General features: G+C 37.4%; 3 protein-coding genes across 10 annotated transcripts; 1 reads left to right on the top strand and 2 right to left on the bottom strand.

The window, feature by feature from the left end:
* Positions 1–462: 462 nt before the first annotated feature.
* Positions 463–5,680, top strand: LOC122315873 (histone deacetylase 19-like). Of its 3 annotated transcripts, none has more exons than XM_043132155.1 (7): positions 463–611; positions 1,318–1,848; positions 3,325–3,765; positions 4,354–4,584; positions 4,900–4,970; positions 5,056–5,113; positions 5,275–5,680. In XM_043132155.1, the coding sequence occupies exons 2-7, from the start codon at positions 1,321–1,323 to the stop codon at positions 5,368–5,370; spliced, it is 1,425 nt and encodes a 474-aa protein (XP_042988089.1). In that variant the 5' UTR covers positions 463–611; positions 1,318–1,320; the 3' UTR covers positions 5,371–5,680. The 3 variants fall into 3 exon arrangements, with proteins under 3 accessions (XP_042988089.1, XP_042988087.1, XP_042988088.1); XM_043132153.1 differs by having other exon boundaries at positions 5,056–5,143; XM_043132154.1 differs by having other exon boundaries at positions 479–611; positions 695–1,848; positions 5,056–5,143.
* Positions 5,681–6,450: 770 nt separating this feature from the next.
* On the bottom strand, positions 6,451–10,282 carry LOC122315874 (uncharacterized protein At1g76660). The gene is made up of 3 exons (XM_043132156.1): positions 9,978–10,282; positions 7,664–8,840; positions 6,451–6,936 (listed from the first exon to the last, which is right to left on the bottom strand). Exons 1-3 carry the CDS (start codon positions 10,014–10,016, stop codon positions 6,722–6,724), a joined length of 1,431 nt encoding a protein of 476 aa, XP_042988090.1. The 5' UTR covers positions 10,017–10,282; the 3' UTR covers positions 6,451–6,721.
* Positions 10,283–12,725: 2,443 nt separating this feature from the next.
* On the bottom strand, positions 12,726–25,116 carry LOC122315872 (histone-lysine N-methyltransferase ATXR7). Of its 6 annotated transcripts, none has more exons than XM_043132148.1 (20): positions 24,997–25,116; positions 24,617–24,805; positions 23,966–24,518; positions 23,715–23,831; positions 22,516–22,839; positions 22,081–22,431; positions 21,678–21,992; positions 20,993–21,475; positions 20,511–20,916; positions 20,285–20,419; positions 19,706–20,127; positions 19,503–19,625; positions 19,308–19,388; positions 18,863–18,916; positions 18,596–18,747; positions 18,271–18,314; positions 18,099–18,154; positions 16,890–17,082; positions 14,323–15,511; positions 12,726–13,016 (listed from the first exon to the last, which is right to left on the bottom strand). In XM_043132148.1, exons 2-16 carry the CDS (start codon positions 24,787–24,789, stop codon positions 18,293–18,295), a joined length of 3,711 nt encoding a protein of 1,236 aa, XP_042988082.1. In that variant the 5' UTR covers positions 24,790–24,805; positions 24,997–25,116; the 3' UTR covers positions 12,726–13,016; positions 14,323–15,511; positions 16,890–17,082; positions 18,099–18,154; positions 18,271–18,292. The 6 variants fall into 6 exon arrangements, with proteins under 6 accessions (XP_042988082.1, XP_042988081.1, XP_042988083.1 ...); XM_043132147.1 differs by lacking the exon at positions 12,726–13,016 and adding an exon at positions 14,006–14,245; XM_043132149.1 differs by lacking the exon at positions 12,726–13,016 and having other exon boundaries at positions 14,006–15,511; positions 16,890–17,028.
* Positions 25,117–25,439: the final 323 nt, after the last annotated feature.

Raw genomic sequence — 25,439 nt, 5'->3', positions numbered from 1 at the left:
TCTAATTTTAAACTGAATTTAACATTCAAATATATAATTTTCAAATCACAATTCATCTTAATTTAAAATTTTTTTTACATGTGAGATCTATAACTTTTTTAAACTTTTTATAAATAATACTAAATCTATCTTAACATCTAAATATATATAAACTCATTTTAGATGGGATCTCATAGAATTCATGGCATCATCTTAACTCATTATTATTTATAAAAAACTAAATTCAGTTCAATATCTAAACGCAACCTTAGTATATTTATAAAAAAAACTTAAAAATGAAGGGTAAAGGCTGATGACAGATGTGATAAAATTATAATTATTTAAGTTAAAAATAATAATTGATATTTTATTTATTATATAGGATATAATTAAGTTTTTTGGGAAAAAAAAAACACAGAGAAAAGAGTCCAAATAATATAGAATTTTTGAATAATATAAAGTCTTGGTAAAAAAAAAAAAAGTGTTAAAACAAGGAATTCCAGTGTCTCCCACCGTTCTGTCTCAGCAGTAAAGTAGTGAGCAGGAGAGGGGAGGCGGTCGAAGTCGAACGCATCTCTCGAGTCTTCGCTTTCCTTTTCGGCAGCGCAAAGGGTTTCTCTCTGCGTGCGCTCGTATGTATACGAGTTTTATTCTCCACTACATTTAAGCTGTTTTTGTTTTTGAATCTCTAGTGTCCTTGATTTTTATTTTGCAGTCTTCTCGAGAATCGCTTTTTCGTTCAAGCGTTCGATAAACACTTCCGCCTTTTATTTAATGTAACACACTTTGGGTTTTTTTTTTCTTATTTATTTCCTCTGTAGATTATAGATTATTGTGCTACTTTCCTTCTCTGTGTGAATTTATCTTACTCTGAGCATACATCTTCTCATGTTTTCTGCTTTATTTGTGCATTGAGACCGACTTGTGTTCTTCTTCGTCTTCTATCCGAGTTATTAGGTTGTAGGTCTCAGTCTTAATTAGGTGATGAATCATGAATGCGCTTTCACGGAGTAATTGCCAACCTTATGTCATATGAGGATGTATTGTAGGCCTTTATTCTGTTTCTCATAATCAGGCGAGTCGGGGAATATGTACTCCAGATCTTGGCTTCGTACCTTCAATGCCTGACCTACTCTTTACTTTTAAAATCTGTTTAATCTATCTATTTTCAGTCATCTATTCATCTCAATTCCAAAAGAAGGGTTCTGAGTGGAACCGATTGCGGCTAGTTTTCTTAAGTGGAGGGTTGGAATCCGTGTTTTTTCTGGTTTATTTCTTTGGACTTTCTCTATTATATACACATCGTTTGATTAGACTTCATCACTCACCTCTTCTCAGATCATGGAAAGTGGAGGCAATTCCCTTCCTTCTGGGCCAGACAGTGTGAAGAGAAAAGTTTCATATTTTTATGACCCAGAAGTTGGAAATTATTACTATGGACAGGGTCACCCAATGAAGCCGCATAGGATTCGAATGACACATGCTCTCTTAGCCCACTACGGTTTGCTTCAGCATATGCAGGTCCTGAAACCCACTCCTGCCAAAGATAGGGATCTTTGCAAGTTCCATGCTGATGATTATGTTAGCTTTCTTAGGGCTATCACCCCAGAAACTCAGCAAGATCAGCTGAGGCAGCTGAAGAGGTTTAATGTTGGTGAAGACTGTCCTGTCTTTGATGGTCTTTACTCGTTCTGTCAAACTTATGCTGGGGGTTCAGTTGCTGGTGCTGTCAAACTGAACCAAGGAGGTTCTGATATTGCCATAAACTGGTCTGGTGGGCTGCATCATGCCAAGAAGTGCGAGGCTTCTGGATTTTGTTATGTGAACGATATCGTCTTGGCAATTCTGGAGCTTCTCAAAGTAAATGAGGTTGGTCTACTTTCCTGCTTAACAGAGTATTGTTTAGTTTGGTGCATGAGAATGGGACCAAGTCTTTATTTTTTTCACTGGTGAGTTACTTTGGCACCTTGTGGGGGCTTGAATTCACAAACTCGATAAATTTTGTCTGAGCTGCTACTCATTGGCATTAATTGTTGAATATCTGGATGCGAAATCATAAATAATCGGGGCTAAAACTCATGTCACTATTATCATTGTTTCTGTTTCTATCTACAGAACTGGAAGAAGGTTGCCTTCTATGTTATGTTTTGAGATTTGTAGCTTTTCTGTAGCACACATAGAATTTTTTTTTTTTAATCTAAGTTGTGTTTGTTGTTGATCCATGTCATTGTTGTTATTCATGGTTGAAAGCACAATTGTTATTATAACTTTAGAAGAGTTGCAGAGCTCTTTTCCTGTAGGAGCTTTCTTGTCGTACTTTCTATTCCTTTTTGTTTTTCTATTTTCAGATGAGTGAGCAACTTTTTTTTCCCGGGTTGAATGTTATAACCTAGTCATCAAGCCTGAGTAAATTGATATAATATTGTGTGCTACACACTTAATATGCAACTAATGATGGTGCAGTGTTCTTCCATTGCTTTGCTAGAATTTTAAGTTGCTCTCCATCTACTTTGGCCTTCAGTACCACTTTTGTAAAAGAAAAAAATCAACAATCATGTGCCTTTTTTAGGAATTTATCAACCATATTGCATTTGTTAACTATGATCCATTAACAAAAATGATAGCATTGCTAGTATCATCATTATCACTGTAATAATACTAATGACAATAGCGATAGTAATAATAATGATAATAATAATTAGGAGACTGAATGCTTGAGGTGCCGTCCACTAGTGTGTGTTTACATGGTGTGGAGCGATCAGTTTTTTTTACCAAGTTAATCAATTCCCTATGAGCCTTCACAATGATATTTGAGTTGTTGTACTGCATATTTTTCTTTCTTTCTTCTCTCTTCTAGGATGTCCTCCAAGTGTTAAAAAAAAAAAAAAAACCAAAATTCTCAATTCTTATAGTTGCTTTTGGACATGGAGTCGTAGTGTGAAATCAGTTATAGGACCTAATCAATCATGAGGTTTCTTTTGCATAACCAGTCATTCCAATTACAAAATTTCTGTTTCGGCTATGTTTGAGATGAAGTAGTTCTTGAACTAATTGATTACTGACAAGTGGTTTCACTGAACAAGGTATAAAATGCTGCTTATATGTAAGCTTGTGTGACTTCCATTGACTGCTGAAACCAATCATTTTAATTGTCTCGATCACCTTTAGTTTTGCTGTCTTTATTTGGCAGCTTGGATTCTGCTCTAAGGTTTTAGCTAGTTGAAAAGGCCTTTGCATATTTGTAATGCAAACAATGACTTATTTTTCTCTTAGCATGCAAAATATTATCTACTGATTTCTGCCAAGTAGTCTGGAATATAATTCCACATTCTCATATCAATGCAGCGTGTTTTATATGTGGACATTGATATCCACCATGGTGACGGTGTGGAGGAGGCTTTTTACACAACTGATAGGGTCATGACGGTTTCATTTCACAAATTTGGAGACTATTTCCCTGGTACGGGTGATATTCGTGATATTGGATATGGCAAAGGGAAATATTATTCTCTCAATGTACCCCTTGACGATGGCATTGATGATGAGAGCTACCATTCCTTGTTTCGGCCAATAATTGGGAAAGTGATGGAAGTTTTTCGGCCTGGTGCTGTGGTTCTACAATGTGGTGCTGACTCTCTATCTGGTGACAGATTAGGGTGTTTCAATCTATCAATTAAGGGCCATGCGGACTGTGTCAGATTTATGAGATCTTTCAATGTTCCGCTCCTATTGCTGGGTGGAGGTGGTTATACGATACGAAATGTTGCTCGATGCTGGTGTTATGAGGTAATCTATGTTTTGATGCAATTATTAAATGTCCTTTAGATGAACCTTTATACCTGATTGATGGAAGCAGCTTAATTTTGGATGTCTAGTTTTGGTTGCTGCATGATAAACACATTTAACTGATACTTCGTAAAATGGTGCAGTATGACATATAATTTTGGAAACACTATTCTAATTCTAATGTTACGAAATACGTGCAGTATGATTTACAAGTATCCTAACACTGAGGAGCGTATTGGAAAATATAATGAAAATTTGAATATTTGAATTTGTACAAATTTTATTTTATTTTATGAGTGTTGCATTAATCGTACTTTTGGGGTTTGATTGTCCTTAAGCTTCATTCTTGAATAGGCAGTTCTATTCCGTAAGGTGGTCTTGCTGCTGTTGCATTCCAGATCTCTCTGGGTGGAAGTTCAATATGTAGATTCTTGACATTTGAATGAACGAGAGGCAGAAATTTTATATTGATGTCTCCAACCCACATTAATAAGTCATGTGCTTGCTGTATAAGACTTTTTGCTTGTATTTTGTTTACCTCCTCTCCACTTATATATATATATATATATCATATTATCTGTTGAGCAGACAGGTGTTGCACTTGGGATGGAACTTGATGATAAGATGCCGCAGCATGAATATTATGAGTACTTTGGCCCAGAATATAATCTTCATGTAGCTCCAAGTAACATGGAAAACAAAAACTCTCGTCACTTACTGGAAGATATTAGGGTAAAACTTCTTGATTATCTATCAACGTTGCAACATGCCCCAAGTGTCCAGTTTCAAGAGCGACCACCTGATACAGAGCTTCCAGAGGTTTGTCTTTGCATCTCATATAATCATTACATTGCTTTGAAGTCTTTCTTATTTTTTTTTTCTTTTCCTTCATTGTACTGAGTTTTTATTTTGATAACTGTTGTGCTTGTTTTATTATTATTATTATTATTTTTTTTTTTTTGTTCGGAGGTAGATGGGGGAAGTAATTGGGCTGTTTATACCCTAACAAGAATATGACGTGTAGTTGAAATTTTTCAAACTTTGAGTTCATGGCCACCCTGGTGTATGGTGGCTTCACTGCTGCATATGTAGAGTTTGCATGTAAGTTAATGGCCGGAAGTGTTTTGTATTCAGGTGGATGAAGATCAAAACGACAGAGATAAAAGATGGGATCCTGATTCTGACATGGAGTCTGATGACGACTGGTATTCAGTTTCTTCTTGTTCATCATCATCTTCTCCTCCTCCTCTGACTCGAGGATGCTAACAACTGTCTTTCTCTGTCATACAGTAAGCCTTTGCCAAGTCAAGTGAAGAAAGAATACATCGAACCTGGACGCACTGACTCAGTATGTCCAGCTCTATCATCTTTTTGCGCTGTAATTACCAAATTTTTTTCTCATAATTCATTGTTACGTTGCATGCATGCTTCAATGTAATGTCTTTACTTTGGAAGTCCTTTGAGTCAACACCCCCTTTATGGCAATAATTAACTGCTTTTCACTTTCAGGCAACTAATATGATGGCAATAGATGAGCCACGCATCAAAGTGGAGCAGAATAACTCAAACAAACCATCCGATCAACACGTTGAGATGAACTCGTGACCAAGGATGTCCAGCATTCCTCACTGACGTGCAATATATGTTCACTTGTAGTTATAGTGGATTTACTCAAGGCATTGTTACACTGCTTCTATGATGTGGGTGTTTGAAAACTTATTTATGAATGAGCGTGAAATGGTCCATTGGAAGCACGAGCTATTAGTTCTTGCCATCTTTGTGCATATTTCAACGATTGTAAAGTTTGAGTAGCAGCAGTACATTATAGCAGTTTTGGGTAGTATTTAATGGATAGACCATGATATTGTTGATGATAAGTCTACCATGATACATACATTATGTCGGAGCGCTTGCATTTTCCCCTCTTTGAACAATTATTCTTGTGTTTGTCATCTTCGCATATCATGTAATATGCTTTTGTGGTCTACCATCAACCCCTTTCGGCACGTGCACACTGAAACTAACAAAATAACAAAATTTTTATATGCAGTCATTTTTGTGTACTTTTTGTACACTTCATTCATATAATTAACTGCATTTCTTTTTTTTAATATAAAATAATTGCTTTGATCAATTACATGATTGTAGTGCACAAAAAGTACTAAAAAATGACTATAAAACAGAATTCTATTGACTAAACTTGCATTGCACAAACATGGCAGTTAGAAGTAGTTGGCTCTTTCTGGGCAGGTGGTGTCGAGTAGCTGGAGAGAGAGAGAGAGAGAGAGAGAGAGAGAGAGAGACAGACAGACAGACAGACAGGGAAGAGAAGGGGGGGGGGTGTATGGCAAGACAACATCGTTTATCACTTTCCCTCCAAAATAAACATAGATTTGGCACCAAAAAGGCACCATTCTTACATCTTTACAGCAGCCACCACCGACCACTGCATGTAAATGGCAAAAGTAAGGGATCAAATAAAAAATGACGACAAATTGATAGCTCACGTGAATTTAGGTGGAGCAATTGAATCCAAGCATTGCATCATGATGTGGACATGACCATGATGTATAAAGACACTCGGGTAAGCAACCACCAGATATACACATTCAAGCTTCCCCATCTCCATCTGAATAAAAACAGACCGAGACCGAGGTAAACATCCCCAGGAGATGGAACAGAAAATGCTTCAGAAAACATCAAAACCGATGTTGCAATAGTTGTTCCATAGTATAAAGCAGTAGCATTCGCCCAATACATATAATTAGATGCATCACCTATGTACCTTAGCAGGAAATAGGAACGTAGATATACATTCATCAACCAGAAAGAGATCAATCACCTGGGAAGCAACTGACAAATCTAATTCACATGGGAAACAATAGTGTTTGACGAAAGAAACCTGCAAACTAATTCACATGGGAAACCAACTGACAATCTACTTTTGCACTAATTCTTAGTCACGCCATGCAAAATCTCCTCTGCCTTCTCTTAAGCTTCTTCCTCTCCTATAGTCAACTTCTGCATCAGAGCAAGACAAACCCAGATGGTACTTCCTATTGCTTTTGGATAACTCCATCTTTGAAAAAATGTCCTCTTCATCAGTCAGAGTATCATTACCAGGCGTGCTGGATCCAGAGACATTCCCAGATTTTCTCCACGATATGTTATCTGTCATATATAAAAGGAACATTATTGCCAATATGACAGGGAGACCAAGGAAGGGATAGTACGATAAGATGGGGCCAATGAGCCAAAGACACCTAATGAGAAAAGTGATCTACATGCACAGATACAATTGAACAGTTACAGAACATATATTGCTGGAGTTTCTAAGCAAGGTATTGTTAAAATATAATATAAATAATAAAATCTACCTCTTCCCATAAGCTTAACCTTTTGGGACAAGTGGTCATTTTAATCACCACTTATCCCAAAAGTTAAGCTCATGGAATGAAGTAGATTTTAGATTTATGTTATATCTTAATAGGTATAAGTTCCCAGCATGACAAAGACTGTGGGTTTGATGGAGTATTAAAAAGTTTGTATCATTTGCAGAGAAGGTGCAAAAAAAAAAAAAAAATGCTTAAAGTTCTTGCATGAAGCCTAACGCATGATAAATGTTTTGTTTTTTTGGGAGTAGGGAGGAAGGGGGGACTCAGGCATGAGAAATAAATTCAGGTAAACATAATAACAGCATAAAACAGGTACTTGACATCTAAGAAATCATAGGAGTGAAAGCTTAGGACAGATTATTATTATTATTATTATTATTATTATTATTATTATTATTTCTGATTAAACTTGGTTTTTCTATAAGTATTTTTTTTCCTTCCCATGATTTCTTGACAAGCACTGGAGCAATAGCGTAAGTTTGAATTAAGCACAGAAACTTTACCTCCATGACCATTGCAGTAAGCAGGCACATCTCGGCATCCACCCTCATTAACGGTATTTGATCCTGATTTAAGGCCTTTCGGACTCAGCAAGTTTGTCTGCGTTTTCTGAGCCTTCAGTCCTTCAATTACTGATGCAGGTTCTATATCTTCTTCCATGGGTGGATTATTAGAGGTAAAAGGAGTCATGGTAAATGAGTCCTCCATTACGTCAGAAATCTCCACATACTGAGTGGTAGTTATAATTTCATCTGCACTAAACCCAAAGGATGCTCTGTATGCTTCTAATTCTTCCACATCTTGCTTGGGACTTTTATTGTGCCTGTTCTGATGTCCATTTCCACTAGAGGAGTAAACATCCGACTCCTTGGACACACTTAACCTCCCACCAGTATGAGGAAACGGTGGATTATGATCCAGGTAGAATTGAGCAAAAGTAGCAGGGCAGAAGAAATTAGAATCTTGAGATGCCATGGAGACACCATTTGTTTCATGCCCAAATTGCCTGTTGGAACCATTCCTTGAATATTTTCCATTTTGGGGAGAAATTGAAGGATCCCATTGTGAGGCAAAGTCCCGCTCAGGAAAAGAAGATGATAAACATTCACCTGAGGTCCTTGAAATTGGTGACCTGAGACTACTAGCTGGACTTCCTGGATAGAGCGAATATGTTGCTTGAAGATCATTCGCAGCGATGTATTTAGTTTTTTCAGTGCCTTTCAGATCCATGTGGATCTGAGCATAAGGCACATCTGGGGATGAGGGAGTAGTAAGGTGTGCCTCTGGAGGAGGAGTGAGGGGAGCAGTAGATGGCTCAGTTGTAAAGGTTGAAAAAACAGGAGGAGAAACAAGCTGAGTTTCATGAGCATATGGCCCAGTGGCAAACATTGTGGATGAAGGACCTCCAGGTGAGTTGGCAGATAATGACAAGAAACAGCTTGGCGATTGAGCCGTTGAAGGGAGTGCGGAATTTGTAAAGGATGCAGGTGATGAAGGCGGAGCAAGAAGAGACGGAGCTAGTGCAGTAGCTTGATTGGTCAACCCAACTACTTGAGGTCCATTTGTCTGGGTAGCTGCTGCATTCCCCTCAGGAATCCGAGATGCAGGTACAATGCGCTTTCCACCTTTCTGCATGCCAAAACAAGATAATGCACCCAAACATCCTCCCCATCTCTTTCGCTGTGAACAGACAGAAGAATCGTGTCAAAATCATGTTAACATTTGTAGTGGAAAAGCCTTTGGTCTTGATGTGAGCTTGTGTCTGAATTTAGCTTGCACAAGATATTAATACTTTTTTCCATCTAAATAAATGGTTCCTATTTCGCTAAATAATCAGCCAGCATAACTACATGCATTCATTTTGTTCATCAGGCCATCCTCACAGAAAAAGCTTGGCTTCAATCAATCATGTGTTTGTATTGCGTGCGTGAGTGTGTATCAACCTATGTAAGGAATATTTCGAAAACTATTGATTTGAAATGGAGGAATAATTTTCACCAACTTCATCCCAGTCATCAAGCCGAAATGGAAACTGATGCCACAATCAGCAGTTTAAAAACCAGAACCCAATCAAACGAAGAAGAAAAGAACTTGTAAAACAATATCATAGCTATCGATGGGCAATAATTTTCATGCTAAAATTGTAATGGAAAAAAGAAAAAATACGCTTTGTAATAGTTAATAATTGACTTAAAATATGCTCGCACTTAAGAGCTGGGATCATGGTTTTCACAATTCAGCCAGCTGTATTCATCCTTTCGAAGATGAAACGTTCTGAGTATAATTTGGAGATCGAACTGAGAGAAAGAAACTAATTAACTTTTGTAAAAATACAAAAACGAAATCAAAGTTACCCAGGATGACCTGATCTTGACTTTTTCAGAGTACAACCGTGGGTAAAAACCAATAAGAGTTTTCGTCAGATCTGACAGCCAGTCTGAGAAACCTATGCATTCATTCGCATGATAAACTAAAATGAGCAAAGGTAAATCCTTTCAAAGGGTAATCCAGTTCCTGAAAGTCTTTGGGTAACTGATACATTTGTTCTTCAGCTAATACTAGCAAATTGAAAGTATTACATAAGCAATTAGTGGAGTTAGAGGTTTTTTTCCTTTCTAATTACTCAAATGGCTACCACCCCAGATCTGAGCAAGAACTTGCGAATGCATAAACGAAATCGAAAATGTGTGGAATTGTGCTCAGAACGACCCAGATCTGATACCAAATCAAGCTCCCGGAGGGTCCAATACTAACAAAAAAAAAAAAAGGAACGAACAAAAACCCAAGACCGAAAGGAAATCGAGAGAGAGACATTACCCGTTCCTGCTGAGGGAATCTATTCTGCTCCGAACCCATATATTATATATAGAGAGCGCAGTAAGAAAGTATCTTCTTCTTCTTTCTCTTCTTCTTCTTCTTCTTCTTCGGTTAACAGTTAATAATGGGTCTCATATGCTACTGTTTTCAGTTAGGGTCCAGCAACTTACACCTAGAAACCATCCTCACATTCCTTAAGCAGAAGCTGACACCATTTTAGATTTTGCGAGAGAGAGAGAGAGAGAGACAGAGAGAGGGGGGGAGGGAGAGAGAAGAAGAAACGAAAAGAATAGAAAAGAAAAGAGGGAGAGAAAGATGGATCAAAATATATATTTATATAAGTGATATGATAGTACTAGTAATAAAAAAAGGAAAACGATGCTAAATAAATTACTTAATTACTCCCAAGTAGTCCTAATTACAGGACAAGGAAAGACAAAAGCGAAAAGGATTCAAGTGATAGAGATGGGAGAGATAAGAAAAGAAAGTGACCCCAGCGTGTTAGGGGTTACTGTTAGGAGAGACAGAGAGACAACCCCATACACACTGTCACACACACACACACACACACAATACAATCTGAAATCTCAATGCTCTCTGCAAGCAATTCTTCCTAATTTTTACCCTCAAAATCGTGAGATTTATTCATCTGAAATAATGCAGAAACATGGCGATATGCATTTAAGGGGTTTGGAAAAACTGGAAATGGAGAAATTTGATTACTTTATTTATAAGCAAGAAAGGGAGAGAGGGGGTTAGAGAAAATGGGAAAAGAAACACCATTGCATTGCATTACATTAAAGTTAGAGCTTTTAGGGAGGTGGTGGTGGAGGTGGTGGCCTGCTCGTGGGACCGGCTGGATAGCTGAAAGATGAAACATGAAAGATGATGATATGCTCCTTTATTATATGTTCTTCCTGCTGCTATTCACTCATACGTACTGCTAAAAAAAAAAAAAAAAGGATTACCTTGCCCAACTCAAAGACCCCATCCTCCTAAATCCAAATCTCCAAGCTGTTTGTACTTTTTAGGGTATCACATCTAAGATTTATGGATCGGCATATTATCTTTAGATTTGACATTTTTAACTCATTAATACATTATAGATCATGACAACATTCTTGGATGATACAAATAAGTCGAACTTGAATCTCCATAAACATCCTTAAAATATGAAATTACAAGTTATAAATACATAATATAATTCAATAAGATTTATTTGAAATTGCGATTTTGACAAATAATTGGACATGTTTACGTTATCATTCTTCCTACATTCATATTAACAAATTATTCTCAGTTTAAACAGCTTGTATTTGTTCTTATCAAGCTGTTGCATGGTGGCAAGAAGCATTTTTAATTTTTTTTCTTTTCTTTTTCCTTTTTTTTTTTTTTAATTTTTTGCCCTTTTACCCTTTTCTTTATCTTCCCCCGTTTTATTTCGGTCAGACCTCGTGCATGAAGATTGGGCTGCTTTTGATCATACAAATAAAGACACGTCCGGAAAGAAGAAAAGAAAAACAATGTTTACACTTGGATCCCTCATCTTTCCTCTTAATTTCATCTAGCCCTGGAATCCCTTTCTTTGGGTGACTGTCCATCCAACCTTCTATTAATTAATTTCATCAAGATTCAAAATGTACATAAAGAGAATTGGGTATTTTGAGTTTGCAAAATGCATGCCTAAAGATTCAAACACAATTTCATGATACAAATGATCGATTCGTTTGCAAAACTTGGGGGAAAAGAAGTGCAAAACATCTTGATAACATCATAACACAACATTAATCCATGATTTCAGTTTTTAAAAGTCTATTTATAGTCGAATGATGTCTCTTTGCTCTAACCATGCCTCTTTTATCATATCTTGGAATTAGTTGCAAGACAACACAAGTCGAGCACTACTACCTCAAGCCGTGAACTCTCTCTCTCTCTCTCTCTCTCTCTCTCTCGTGATATTACACCCACATAAAGACAGCATGCAAGACAAAGATAATTCACTGCCTTTGCCACATTAACTCGCTCTTCACGAAGCTTCAAAGCCTCGGTCTCTTCCTCCCCATCCCTGCTTGCTACGTGTTTAATACAGGAGCACTTCCATCTTTAACCAAAAATAGGGACATCTATTGGAATTAAACCCACATAATTTTATATAAGAAACTTCAAAATCAAGCTCGCCCACTCGATATTGCTCAAGATGACAGCCATTTAGATCTCTAGCAACCCACGTGTATGTGTACGAGAGAGAGAGAGAGGGGGGGGGGAGGGGGGTCAGCATCGTTTCGTCACCACCGAGGATAGGAACAGGGACGAGAAAGCAATGCGTGCATTTTTATTATTGCCTGAAATAATAATCATCAAGGAACACGACATTAGCCAGTCCTTATTCAAGGAATTTTAGTTCAAACCATGGAATTACTCCTTCGAATGTACATCTTCTAAAAAAGTTAGGGATATTTTGTTTTTCTTTCCTCCCACTTTCATTGACTCTAGATAATTCCACACAGAAATTAAAACCCCTTCCTTTCATTGGAAGTACACACTCAATTCATCATCTATCTCATTTTTTTTTTTTTTTGTCTGAATCTCATAGCATTTATTACTATCCTTATGGATATTCCGTACAACATAAAATAGGATCTTACCCACTTCTAGTGAAATGAATTGTGTATATATTTAGTGTAAAACACGGATTATTTTGATCACTCACACTATATTTGACAAATGAAATGACCAGACTACCTCACATTTAAACTAAATGGATACTTTCAATTCCTCCTCTTGTACGAACAAAATATAAATACTTCAGCATGTATTATGAAATCTATCACAATTTTCTTATGGATCGCCACCTATCACAATTCACAACCCTCCTCCTTTATCCGGGCTTGGGACCGGCTGTGTGATTGCAACAGGTTATAGAGAACACAGGCGGAGTTACTTATAATGAGCCAAAGAAAAATTGTGAGGAACATCACATGGATATGCTCACTTTGAACAAAAGGAATTTACGGATTGAATGGTACAAGGATTAAGAACCTGCATAGTGCAGCCATTTCACCCAATCAACTCAGCCAGAAACAATTACGAGTGAAGTAATTAGCACGACCAGCATGCAGCATGCTGTTCAAAGTAACATATGTACGTGGAAATGGCCTGAAATCTAATCATTTATAGGCCAAAACATGATAGTATTTTTTGGGCTTGTCGAATTGTTTACTTTTTGACTCAAACTCACCTTTAAGCTCAGTCAATGCGAGAAAAGTCACGCCTAATGTGATACGTAAAGGAAGGTGTAAGACAATGGTGTGAAATATACTAAGAACCGAAAAAGGGGCATAAAACAGCCATCTTGTGCACGCTGTGGAGCCCGTCCAACCAATTGAAAGGGGAAAAATATAGCTTCGTTTTTTCTTCTTCTTGTTGAAGAGGGCTATCTTGTCCAACAGCCCTCAGTCAGCCCCCAAGAAAGCTCCTTCCCGTCATGCTCCTCCTATCCCACCAACCCTCGACCTGCAAACCAGCCCGTGAACCACACGTGCCGTCTAAGGCACACATGGATCTTACACGCCATTACCAAATGCAGTATTATTGCAGTCCAAGAGCTTCATGCTTCACCAACAAAGATGACAGCTCATCAACGAATGCTTCCCTTCAATATTCTATAGTGGGCATCTCCTTATTGCAGCCTCCTAGTTTTCTAATGGTTGTGGCGGGCAACTAAACAGTCCAATTACAGAATAGTTCCTAAAACAACCTTAAAGAGTGGTCCAAAGATAAGAGCCGAACCAAATTGACACCATTTCCAACTTTGTTTTCATTTACTTGGAATATTTGTTAAGGTCCGTGTAGTTTGAATCTTAATTAGTATTTTAATAAAAATTATAAAATATTACAAATATGTTTTGTATATTTAAAAGCATGAATAATAATTTAAAAATTAGAAAATACATTCGGGATTTTCACTAAGTACCCATAAAAAGAAAAAGAAAAACAAAAATCATCCGTTCCCCTAAGCATGACTAATATTTTGGATCACATCAAAGCTAGTTCTTTTTTATTTTATCCTTTTACAAAAATTATGTTCTTCATGAGCTGGTCTGAGATAAGCCACGCCTGACCAGTGGTTCAAAGGCATAATAAATACTGTTCAATGTATAAGATGGCCAATCTTTTTTGTTTTGTTTGTTACTTGGTTTAAACTCATCAAACGTAGTATCTTGCTTGAAAATTGCCCAGTTGAATACCCATTACGGACCCCACCTTCACTGTTTATACAAGTCAAGAAAATTGGGTGTTTCAAGAAATATAGTACCAGTGAAGATAAAGGGGGGAGGAAACATACCAGAGGACATAAATAAACCTCCGACCAGCAGCTAAGGTGGCGTTCCTAGTTGATCTACTCCTGCAACCATAAGAACTAATGAAAAGAGAAACCAACTAGGACTTTAAAAAAAAAAAAAAAAAAAAAGAAGGGCAAGTCTGGGTACTCGCATGGATCTATAGAATTTGCATGGAAAAAAGAGCACATGAAAAAATATTTTCCCAAGTAGCTTCTCTAGACTAACCCTACATCCCAGTAAGGGTTTAGAGTTGCATGATCAATTGACCACTTTTAACACAACTGGCGATTCGGAGTTACATGATTTTTTCAACAACAATCAAATATTATTGAGTTGTTTTTGCAAAATATAACTAAACTATCTCTTTCCACTTATAAAATAAAAAATAAAAAAATAAGCCATCTCTTTCCACTTGAATTCAGCCACCCACTCTTTCAATAAATAACAAAAAGGACCTGGCATATAGTACGAGTATCGAGTATAGACTATAGCCCATGAAACTAGCAGTAAAAAGTTAAAACGAATTTCTCTAGTTTTCATTTTTTTAATTTTTCATCTACAAACATGCTTCATAAATGGGAATTTATTGAAGGGCATTAATAGGAAATCATCTCAACAAATGCTAGACTTGAATCGGGTCCACCATACAGATTACGACTAATTCCAGCAATCAATTAGCTGCTCAAAATGCAAACCGTCAGATAAATTAAATAATTGGTGGCTTGCCCCAGAGGCCTTCCTTTTAACACTCTAGCTATTGGACAGAGGAAAACGAATTCCAGTTTACTTTTATTTTTCTTTTTTGGTTTCTTATTCATCATACAACACAAGGAAGAAATTCTGAAACAGGGTTTTAAGTTGCTGGGAACAGATTCTTACAACTATAAATCACCAACAGAGACGTTGGTATCATTTCCAGTATTTGCCAAATAAATTTATTTTCTTTATATTGGAAAACAAAGAATAATGCATGTTTGTACAAAAAATCCATATTCCAAAATGTCATGTGGTAAAGAAACAAAAGACTGATTTACAGTTTCTAAGGGAAGAAACTCATCTGCAACAGAGAGATATCTACAAGAATGCACATTGGGTCAGTAATTCATCTTCGCAAGTAGGCAGAAGTCTAAACCATAGTGGTCACCATAATCGCATTATCCAGCTTTTGTTGACACCTATAAGCTTTTTAGCCTGAAAAAACATAACCTTTGCATCAATGCCGATTCATGCAGTTGATATTTTTAAACGCACATCAGTAATACCCATTTCAGACAAAAGAAAATGTTGGATGTCAAAGCCAATTATTGAATTGACACCCAATCGGGGGGATTGGTATTGTTTTCAATAGACAACAGAAGCTAAGTGGTCATCTTAAATAATGTCTCAAATCTCAATGGCAAGCCAAAGAAGAATAAACTATAGAGATTATTGCAAAATGCCACTAGAAAATAAAAACCACTCATTGGCTTCTGGTGCAATTGTGTGGTAGAGATGGCAAGTAAGCTGATAAAGGTGTCGAAAACTAGGTTGGCCCAATTGGTGAATGCCTTGGTCTTGAGGTATCACTCCCCTCAAAATCCAAGGTTCGACACCTCATGGCTACAAACAATACTTTGGGGCCACACCCCCTAGTGAAAAGCCAACAATTTAACCAATATTGTGTAGGGAAACCTCCGAAGGTGTGGTGCATGGGACCTTGGTTTACTCTACAGGGATGGGTCCGAAGGGCCCTGCCTTGGAAAGGTTCCTCGATGTTATAAATAAAATTAAATTAAATTAAAAATAATAATAATAATAATAATAATAATAATAATAATAATAATAATAATAACTAGGTTTAGGAGGTGGGCAGATTTAACAATGTCAGCCTTCCAGTCTTGTTGCAAAATTGGTGCAGCGCTCTCGCAACTATAGCATACTAGCGGCAATGGACTTATTGTCGCAGACAAAGCATATGACACAATGCACTGAAAGTATTGGGCACAACCCAGCATGTTCTTCATTCAGATGAGAACTATTGCACATAGCAGATTAAACAATATTGTGCCCAAACCGCTCAATGTAAATCGATAAAAAAAAAAATTTTAATGTCGGGGAGCCTCTCCAAGTGAGGGCCCTTCAGACACACCCTTGCAGAGTAAACTCTGGTCCCGTGCAGCGCACCCTCGAAAGTTTCCCTACACGGAACTGATTAAATTACTGGCTTTTCACCAGGAGGTGTGGTACCAAAAGATTGTTTGCACCCATAGAGTGTTGAACCTTGGACCTTGAAGGGCATGATACCCCAAGACCAAGGCCTTCATCACTTAGGCCAACCCCTTGGGGTTTATGAAATCAATAAATTAATTGGGATAAACAAAAAGAGTACGAAGACAAGGGGAAGGCCTGCTACTAGGAGTAAACATACAGACAAGGGAAGCACTTACTTATGTGGACAGACAAGTTTATATGAACACTAAAACCCGATTGTAAAATAAGAAACAGAATGTACGCTAATTATAACCCCATATTGTAAAGATTGTACATCTTATAAAAAACAGGCAATTTGAAAAAAAATTATAATATTCACCTTCAGTTAAACTGCGTGGTGATTGGAAACATACAACCGATGATAAACCCTACCAAAGGACCCCGCTCCAAATCATCATCTTGTTATTTTGAAACTACTGACGACAAGCTAATATCGAAACACCTCCAAGACTGCCAAGCTACAGTAATGAAAAAATTGCATGCCCATTGATTCCACATTCGCTCATATCCAACTAAACATAAAGAAAAGATAAATAAAGAAGATTAAACACAAGAATATGTCTTGGACATAAACACAACAAAAAACAATAACAGTCAACACAATCTCTCCTGCAACCACAACATTTTTCAGGCCTATATGGAAGGAGATTAGCTGGTTTTCCCCTATAGATCCCTATATTTCATGTAAAAAACTAAAAAGAAATTTCTAGACATGCACTGACAAAATTGCATCCCAAAGAATCGAGAAAATGCAACTGCCTGTACAAAAAAAATGGCTAAAGAATTTTTTTTTTTTTTTTTGATTGGCAAAAATGACTTAAGAATTTCGACCATTGCAATCATCACTCATTTCAATACCATAAAAAAAACACAAGAAATATACTACATTTTCAAATGGGTTGCACACTGTTCATCCAAAGGCCCAAAGTGGTTCTATTTTAATCATCGTGAATGAGTAGTGTTCTTATCTTTTATTTTAGTTCACTTTTCAATGCTAATTTCACTTCGAAATTTCATTAAGAACTATTTTATCTGAAAAAGGACTCGAGAGATGGTCGGGTCAACCAAAATTTGCGGCCAAAGCAACTTTTCAACATCACAAGAAACACCTTCTAGGCCTCTATAGCAATAAAATTCCAACAGACCCTCCAGAGTATATTGCATGATGCCTACATGGCCGTGGAAACCTTCTGCCCATTATCGAAGATAATATTCCAGCCAGTTCCATTAAGTGTATGTCATAAGACTTGAAATGAAACCAACAGTACAACTCTGCCTTGGGATATGCCCTCAATCGAGCATTCAGCCATCAATCAGCACATGGTCCGATTATTATAAGTATCAAGAGTTCTCCAGAGGCCTAAATACATCCGCATCAAAAGCGCTAAACATTGGAATAAAAGCTGTATCTTCAGTGCTAAACACTCTCAACTAAAGATAAGCCCAATCATTAGAATGGCAAGCAGCAGCACAGAATAAAGGGAGATGCAATTAAAAGGATTATGAATTGAAGACTAAAATAGCATACCCATGGCAAAGATCATGGCCAACTCAACAATATGAGAAGCAAAGCTCAAGAATGGCCTACAAAAGCATTGAGAAATGGATGTGTTATAAAGTGATTTTAGCACAAAACTCAATCGAAACTATTTTTTTTTTATAAGTACAACTCAATTGAAACTATTATCCACAGAACATACCAGGATTGGCAACTCAAACAACTTAATTCAATGATCCACGACACCTGTACAATGAGAATATTTTTTAATGCAGCATGGCAAAAATGATAAAACTTCGAATTGTAAGCCGAAGTAATTTCAACTCTTAGATACTCTTAAAGTCTTGCTACAATCAGCAACTATAGCTTGCAAGATCTATTTTGCAAAAAAAAAAAAAAAAGGTTATAGTAACTCTTTTTTTTATCAGTAAAACAAGGATTTCATTGAGTTATAATAACTCTTGCTCAGTAGCAACCAAGACCTTCAAGAATGAGGCAGAGTAATGAAAGTGAAACATTAATCATACTTCCTAGAACCACAGTGGCAGGGGATCTTTTTCTCCTCCAACGGAAACTTGTAATTGTAAGTAATTTCTTCACCAGCAGCTATATGCCGTTTTGCATAAATGAAGATCTTTTTTTGTCCTTCAACAGTTATAACCTTGGTGTAGCAGTTTGGCTGAAAAGTATATATAACTTAAAATATGAGGGCAAAGAAATCACATATTATATTTTTCTGCAAGAAATCACATAATGTCTGATAAAACTAACTCGCATATATTTTATATAGCTACCTCACACGAATGGTTTATAAATCTAGCAATTCCGCCACGCTTTGTAGCATCGACCTACACAGATTTCAAAGAAAAGGTATTGGAAAAAGGCTACCAATGAACCAGACTATTAAAACATACCAACAGAACATGATGTGCCCCCGCCATTGAGGAGTGTATTTCTTGAAGCTTTTGAAGAGAAGAAAAGAAAAGGGTAGTGTGTGCCTTTTTTTGTCTTTAAATTTTTATCTGTATATCTTTGCATCTGTTCTGGAAGTGGTTTGCCTTTTTTTTTTCCCTTGTTTGGGGGGGGGGGGGGGGGGGGGGGGGAATTAAAAGCTTAATAGTTTCAGAAACATGCAGAGGAATTACATTTACCACAATCTATATATATATATTACCCTAAACAAGGCCATAAAGCAACAAATTTGCAAGATCTACAGAGACTAAATGTTGCTCTACTAACCACATAACCATCGTCAAGTCTAAAAAGATAACTGCTGCCAATTCCCATCTTCTCGTAATGGCGTTCCCGTATATCAGATATCTGCAAAACCAAGAAACTCGGTTTAACAACTAAATAATCTAAGAATTGCACAAGACATGCCATAGAGAAAAGACAAAACGACAATTGGTACAGAAAACATAAAGTCAAATTTACCCTGGGACGAATTAGCTCTCCAACATATTCAATGACAAAGTCATCTGCCTCAATTGGCTCCAAGGCAACAAGGCCCCAATCATGTATATTGCTCCGTTGGAAACGTAGGCGCTTCTTCCTTGCCTGCAAAGTAACAATGGATACTTTATATTGCTAATAGAAAGCAAAAGAATAAATTCCAAGACAATTAAGTCCCCAATCACCTTTAATTGAGTAGCTTTCAAAAGGTCAGCACCCTCCACAGCAGCGAGAAGACTGCGAAGCTTCACCCTGTTTGTTCTTGCTGAAAGACCCTTGACATTTGACCACTGAGAAGCATTTATCTCAGAACCAACATACTTGGAATGATTAAACGGAACACCTCTCACACGAGCTCTTTCAGCAGGGCTTGCACTCAGGGACCATCTATGCCATTCCCAGCCATTGATTGATGACCGAGCACAACCATCAGATCTAGGGTAGGTCTTTAATGCCCTTGATTTAGTGGACTTCATCTTTTTCACAGCAACCTTTCCACATGCTGCTTGTTTGGAAGGACCATCAGCTACTTTTGAAACCTTAGTCGGACGTGACGATGGCACATTGTCCGTTATATGCTTTCTTTTTATATTTAACACTTTAGTTGCTGCACACATGAAGAGAAATCCATATATGATCAAGCATTATGCATGCGTTTCAAACAATATTATTAAAAAGAGAAATGCTTGTATAGATAAAACTGAATAGGAATAATTGAAAAAAAAAAAAACTCTTTTAACACTTCAGCCTTTTTTAGCAATTACCATTACATTCTTTTCGAATTGCAACATCATGGATATTGCTCTCAACGACCTTCTCAATATCATTATGATTCTTCGATAAGGACAAAGCTCTATCCCTGCTACGTTTAACAGCAGCATCTTTCGAGACCTTGTTATCTGACAAAACGTTAACAGTGCGGATATCAGATATATTCATAACAGTTAGAAAATTGAGACTACCAAATAACTAATAAACAGAGCGACATACTCTGAATTGTATGAGCAACCTTCAGTCCTTTCTGGCTACTTGCATTCTTGTTCAATGACCGATCACCGGGCAAACTACTCTTAACAAGGACTGACTTAGTCCGTCTTTTATTTGGTACCAGTCTTTTAGGACTAATGGTAGCAGTTTGGACTTCCACAGTCTTAGATACATCGCCAGCAGCATGTTTCCTAGACTTTTCCACAGATTGATTGCTTGTTCCAACATTAGTTGGAGTCAGACAGAAAGAAGCAGATCCCAATTTTTTCTTCAACAACTTTTTCTTGCGGTAATATGTATAGTTACCAACCGCCTGGGATACATTCAGAGTGCCTGCATCATGAATGTGCTTGCCAACTAAAGTAGGAGGATTTCCAGAACGTTCTTTACTTGCATTAAATTCTCTTTCCTAAAACAAAGTATAAGCATTAGTTTGGAAAAAATGGATCTTCCAGCACACACATATTAGATCAACATTTGTGTACCTTATTGGCATCAGGTTCATAGGGTTTCTTTGAAGCACGCCACGATGTAATAAACTGATGAAGACAAACATCAAGGAACAAGGATTTCCATTCTCTAAGAACGTCACCATGCAACTTCTGCCGGCACATTGCCATTGCAACATAATCTCCAATCATAGGGGTAAACTCATCTGACCTTGAGGGTCGAAACTTACAAGTAGTCAATGGAGCAGGAATCTTTGGATTATCTTCAAATCCAGGGGTTGGTGGCTCATTCATTTCTTCATAATCAACTATATGGTCAACGTCCGTGCACAAATCCTTAAACACACTAGCCAACAAATTAGACATACAACTTTCAGACAAACGCTGATTCATGGGTTTAGCTGCTTGCGATGGATCATTGCTAGATGTTTCATTTGCACTAGTTCTTAGTTCATCACCCATGTGTGAAGAATCATACTCACTTGGATGAGGGCACTGAATAGGAGAAGCAACAGCATTCTGCAGCAACAGCATGTTTGTTCCACATAAGGGAAAATGACCAGACTCTCAACTCTCATGACCAGAATATACATAAGGAAGATGACTGGAAACTAAAATTGTAATAGCGTTGTTTTTTTTTTTTTTCTTTGGATTTTTGGGGGGGTGGGGGGAATTTTATTGTTTCAAATAATATAAGGAAAAAAAATAGATTCCGAATTACCTCATTCAGATTGTCATTCTCAACAGGGTTGAAGTAGTCCCTCAATTCCTCAACAACAATGCTTTCAAGATACTCCTCCAGAGATTCCTTTGCAGAAAAATGAAGCTCACGTTCCACACATTCTAAAACGGATGTCACGTTTGCATGCATATGGTCAGTGTATAGCAGCTTATTCTCTGCCAATGACTTTCCCCCCACAAGAGCCAATGAGGACATGATAGATGATGACTGGGCATGATCATCTGTAACCATTGCCACCACTTCAAAACCAGGAGGGCAATCAACATCATAAGCAGATTCTTTCCAGGGCAGTAACTGTAAAACCATTAAAAATTGTAATATATACAACAAAAACAGTGCAAAGAAAATAAGAAAAGGAACCTCAAGTATGCTAATAACTTACCTTTTCATCAGGTAGTCTTTCGGGCTTCTCTCCACGATCCCTAAGTTCACTACCAGGTATCTTAAATTTTGGATAGCCTGACCAAAGTTTTCTCTTTCTCCAGGCAGAGGAGTGTTCTGCTACAGTATCATAAAACACAGCATTCCACATGACTTCCATGCAATAATTTAAGAGCATTCCACAAACAACTGTGTAAGAACCCCAAAAATTTTCAACGCTCCCAACAGATCTAGTTTTTGCGAGAGGTTGTGCTGAAATTTTACTAATACATGTCTGGTCAGCAATAGTAGTGGAGGCCGAAGCCTCACAAGCAAAGGCAGTAAAATCCTTCCTTTCCCCAGAAATTTCATACTGTCAAAGCAGAACATAATAAATTATCGGGCAAGAAAAAAAATATGTAGCATCAGTATCTTCTTCAGCAATTGAATAAATTACCGTTGTGCCTTTCAAAGGGAAACTTTGGGCAGCATGATTAACTGATTCATGCTTCAGTCTTCTTTCAGCTTTCCTTGTAGGAACAAACTCTCCAATAATATTGCTGATGATTTCGTCTAACACAACTCTACGAGCCGCTTTCATAATGCTTGAGTGCAGTTGGGAAGATACTCCTTCAGAAATTTCAGAAATGAAGCATTGCAACGAGCCAGTCTCGTTGCTTTCGGAAACAGCTGTGGAGACAATATCATAGCCACCAGTATTCCATGCGTTCATAATAGATAGCAATGTTAAGGGTTTAAACTTATTTTCAATATGATAAATCTGCAAAATGAAATTGACCAAAGTACCATAGTGAGAAGCAGCAAAGATTACAGGTAGTGGGAAATAGATCCAAGCAACAAAAAGATTTTCCCAATGGGCAATAACTGACCACATAATAGAAATCATTGACAAAATGATGTGTCCAATTTTTATTTTATTTTATTTTTTTCAATCAGTGAATTTTCAGAGTAATGTGTCCAAACATATTTTCTGACCCAAAACCCCCTAAGCTGAGCAGGAAGTTTCTTTAGTGAAAATTTCCCTTTGCACCTCAAACTACCACTGATTCGATATGACCACGAAACTACCCAAGTTTTCATTTTAACACCCCTGCCCCAAAAAAAACCTATTGCTCTGTTTGCAATTTGCCTCCTTTAAGATCTAATGTTTAGATCATGCCTCATCACCTATTTTTCATCATCTTAACAGTTATAATTGAGGATAATTGCAACTTCTGCAGTTTGAGGGAAGGGGTAGAGTGTGATTTCCTTTACTGAAATAGGAGGGGTTAATGGATATTTGTTCCCAAGCGCTCTAGCACGTTTATCTTTGTCCAATAGTCAAGGCAATCAGGTGACAATATTCAATGAAAATTCCTGTAACCCAAATTGGGCAGAGAGGTCCAGCATGCTTCTCTTTATCTTAATATGCTTCTTTTATTCCAAATAAAATACAAGTATAATACTGAGAGATTCAAATTCACTTTATAGGTATTACTATCATGCACGCAAACAAGTTAGTTAATATAATTAACCATTCAAATAGAGAGAACACCACATATTGTAAAAACGGCCTCTAAACTGAATACATTCCCCCTTTCTCATCACAAATTATTATTTTTTTTTTATTGAAATAATGAAACAAATTCAGTCTACCATTAATGAGTCTTGGAGATATCCATAGCGATGCCAAGAATGTAGTTCTGAAAGAGAATGTGGTCCATGTTTCCTCCCCTCATCGTCCGCATACAACCAACAAGATTCATCTCCTGACTGGAATAGAAAATTAAAATTAGAAAACAAAAAAAAAATTAAACTATGTAGGCAACTTTCCGAAAGGTGCTTCATAAAGGAGAACCCAAATCAAATGCCTTGTGTGTGTGTGGGGGGGAGAGGGGGGGTGTTACCGGTAGCTGATATGTAGAATTAACTGCATCAAGGTTTAACGTCAGCTGATTTGAGTTATAACTGCTGTTGGCAGGTAATTGGAAAACTGACTGCAACTCCGAATAAACAGTAGGGCCAGAGGTAATACAATTCGTTGGAGTGGTTGTGCTTGGGATGCCCATGCTCAGATACGCAAAACCAGTGGCGATATGGTCAGGAAACTGCTTGAAATACTTCAACGGTACAGGGTTTATCAATGTCCCATTTACCACAGGATACACATGAAGCTCGTCAGGCAAGAAACCAGTTGATAAACCCTCATATAACTGTTCCTTAATATAAGGACCACACATTTGCCCTTGTTCATTAACATACATCCAACCACTCACAAAAGCAGTTGTACCATACGCAGAGTAACTCTTCTCCTGGTATGAAGTACCCCCACTATTACATGACTGCGGAATCTCGCCACCATTGCCATTAGATTGGCCGCTCATCTCCGTTGCAGAACATGAAGTAAATTTTTCATCCAAATTGCAGCAAGATGAAGAAACGTGGTTGAGGTCCACACACCTGAAGAAGCTTCGTTAATATGATAACAACAATAGAATCGAATACAAAAGAAGCATGACAAGTAGGAATACGAAATCATCACGTAATTCATATAATACCCATGAGAAGAGCATCCTTCAGCAGCAGGCTGCATAGACGAGGCAGTATCAACATGATTTCCTAAACATGTATGTGCATCTTGATCTTGGTATTCGAAATCCGAAACCTTCTGCCGTTTTCTGAAGACAAAATTAGGGTCGAGTTCATGAAGAAGGGCTCTTGAGGAAACCATGTTCTCAGGAAATAACCTGCACCGAGAGGAAGTGAGGACAGGAGACCCTAAACAAGCCAATCCCGATTCTAATCTACCACGAAACCCTAATTACCGGCTTTAAATTTAAGAAATTTGAGAGAGATTAAAGAGTTTATCCGATCTCTTAGATCTACTAATCTTCAGAGGAAAACGAGAACGAGGACTAGGGTTAAGAATAGTTATTACAGATCAGGATGCTACGACAGAGGTTTGCTTCTTCTCTATTGCTTGAGCTTGGAGAGAGAACGAACCCTTCACGCTATGATAGATTTTGCCAATTGCCAGCTGCTTGCCAGCTGCTACATTCCTTCTCCAAATAATATCAAGACTCCAGTTAAGACGATTTCTCCATTCGGGTTTGGGCCTAGCGTCCTACTTAATTTATACGGGCCTTGGAAACATTAGGCCCAGAAAATAGAATATAAAACATCGTAAATTCGTGCCCAATCCATCTTACCTAAAAAGCTGTTGAGTTAACTCGACGAACTCAAGTACTATTGAGATTCCAGTTAAAAGGATTTCTTTATATGGGTTTGACCCAATATCCTACTTAGGTTCGTACAGACCTTGGAAACATTAAGCCCAAAAAGAGAGTTATGCCTAATCATCTCACACAGAAGGATGATGAT

This window comes from Carya illinoinensis, chromosome 7, assembly GCF_018687715.1.
Source record: "Carya illinoinensis cultivar Pawnee chromosome 7, C.illinoinensisPawnee_v1, whole genome shotgun sequence".
NCBI classification, from domain to species: domain Eukaryota; kingdom Viridiplantae; phylum Streptophyta; class Magnoliopsida; order Fagales; family Juglandaceae; genus Carya; species Carya illinoinensis.
Note: the sequence above shows the minus strand (reverse complement) of the source record. Positions and strands in the feature narration are given on the sequence as shown.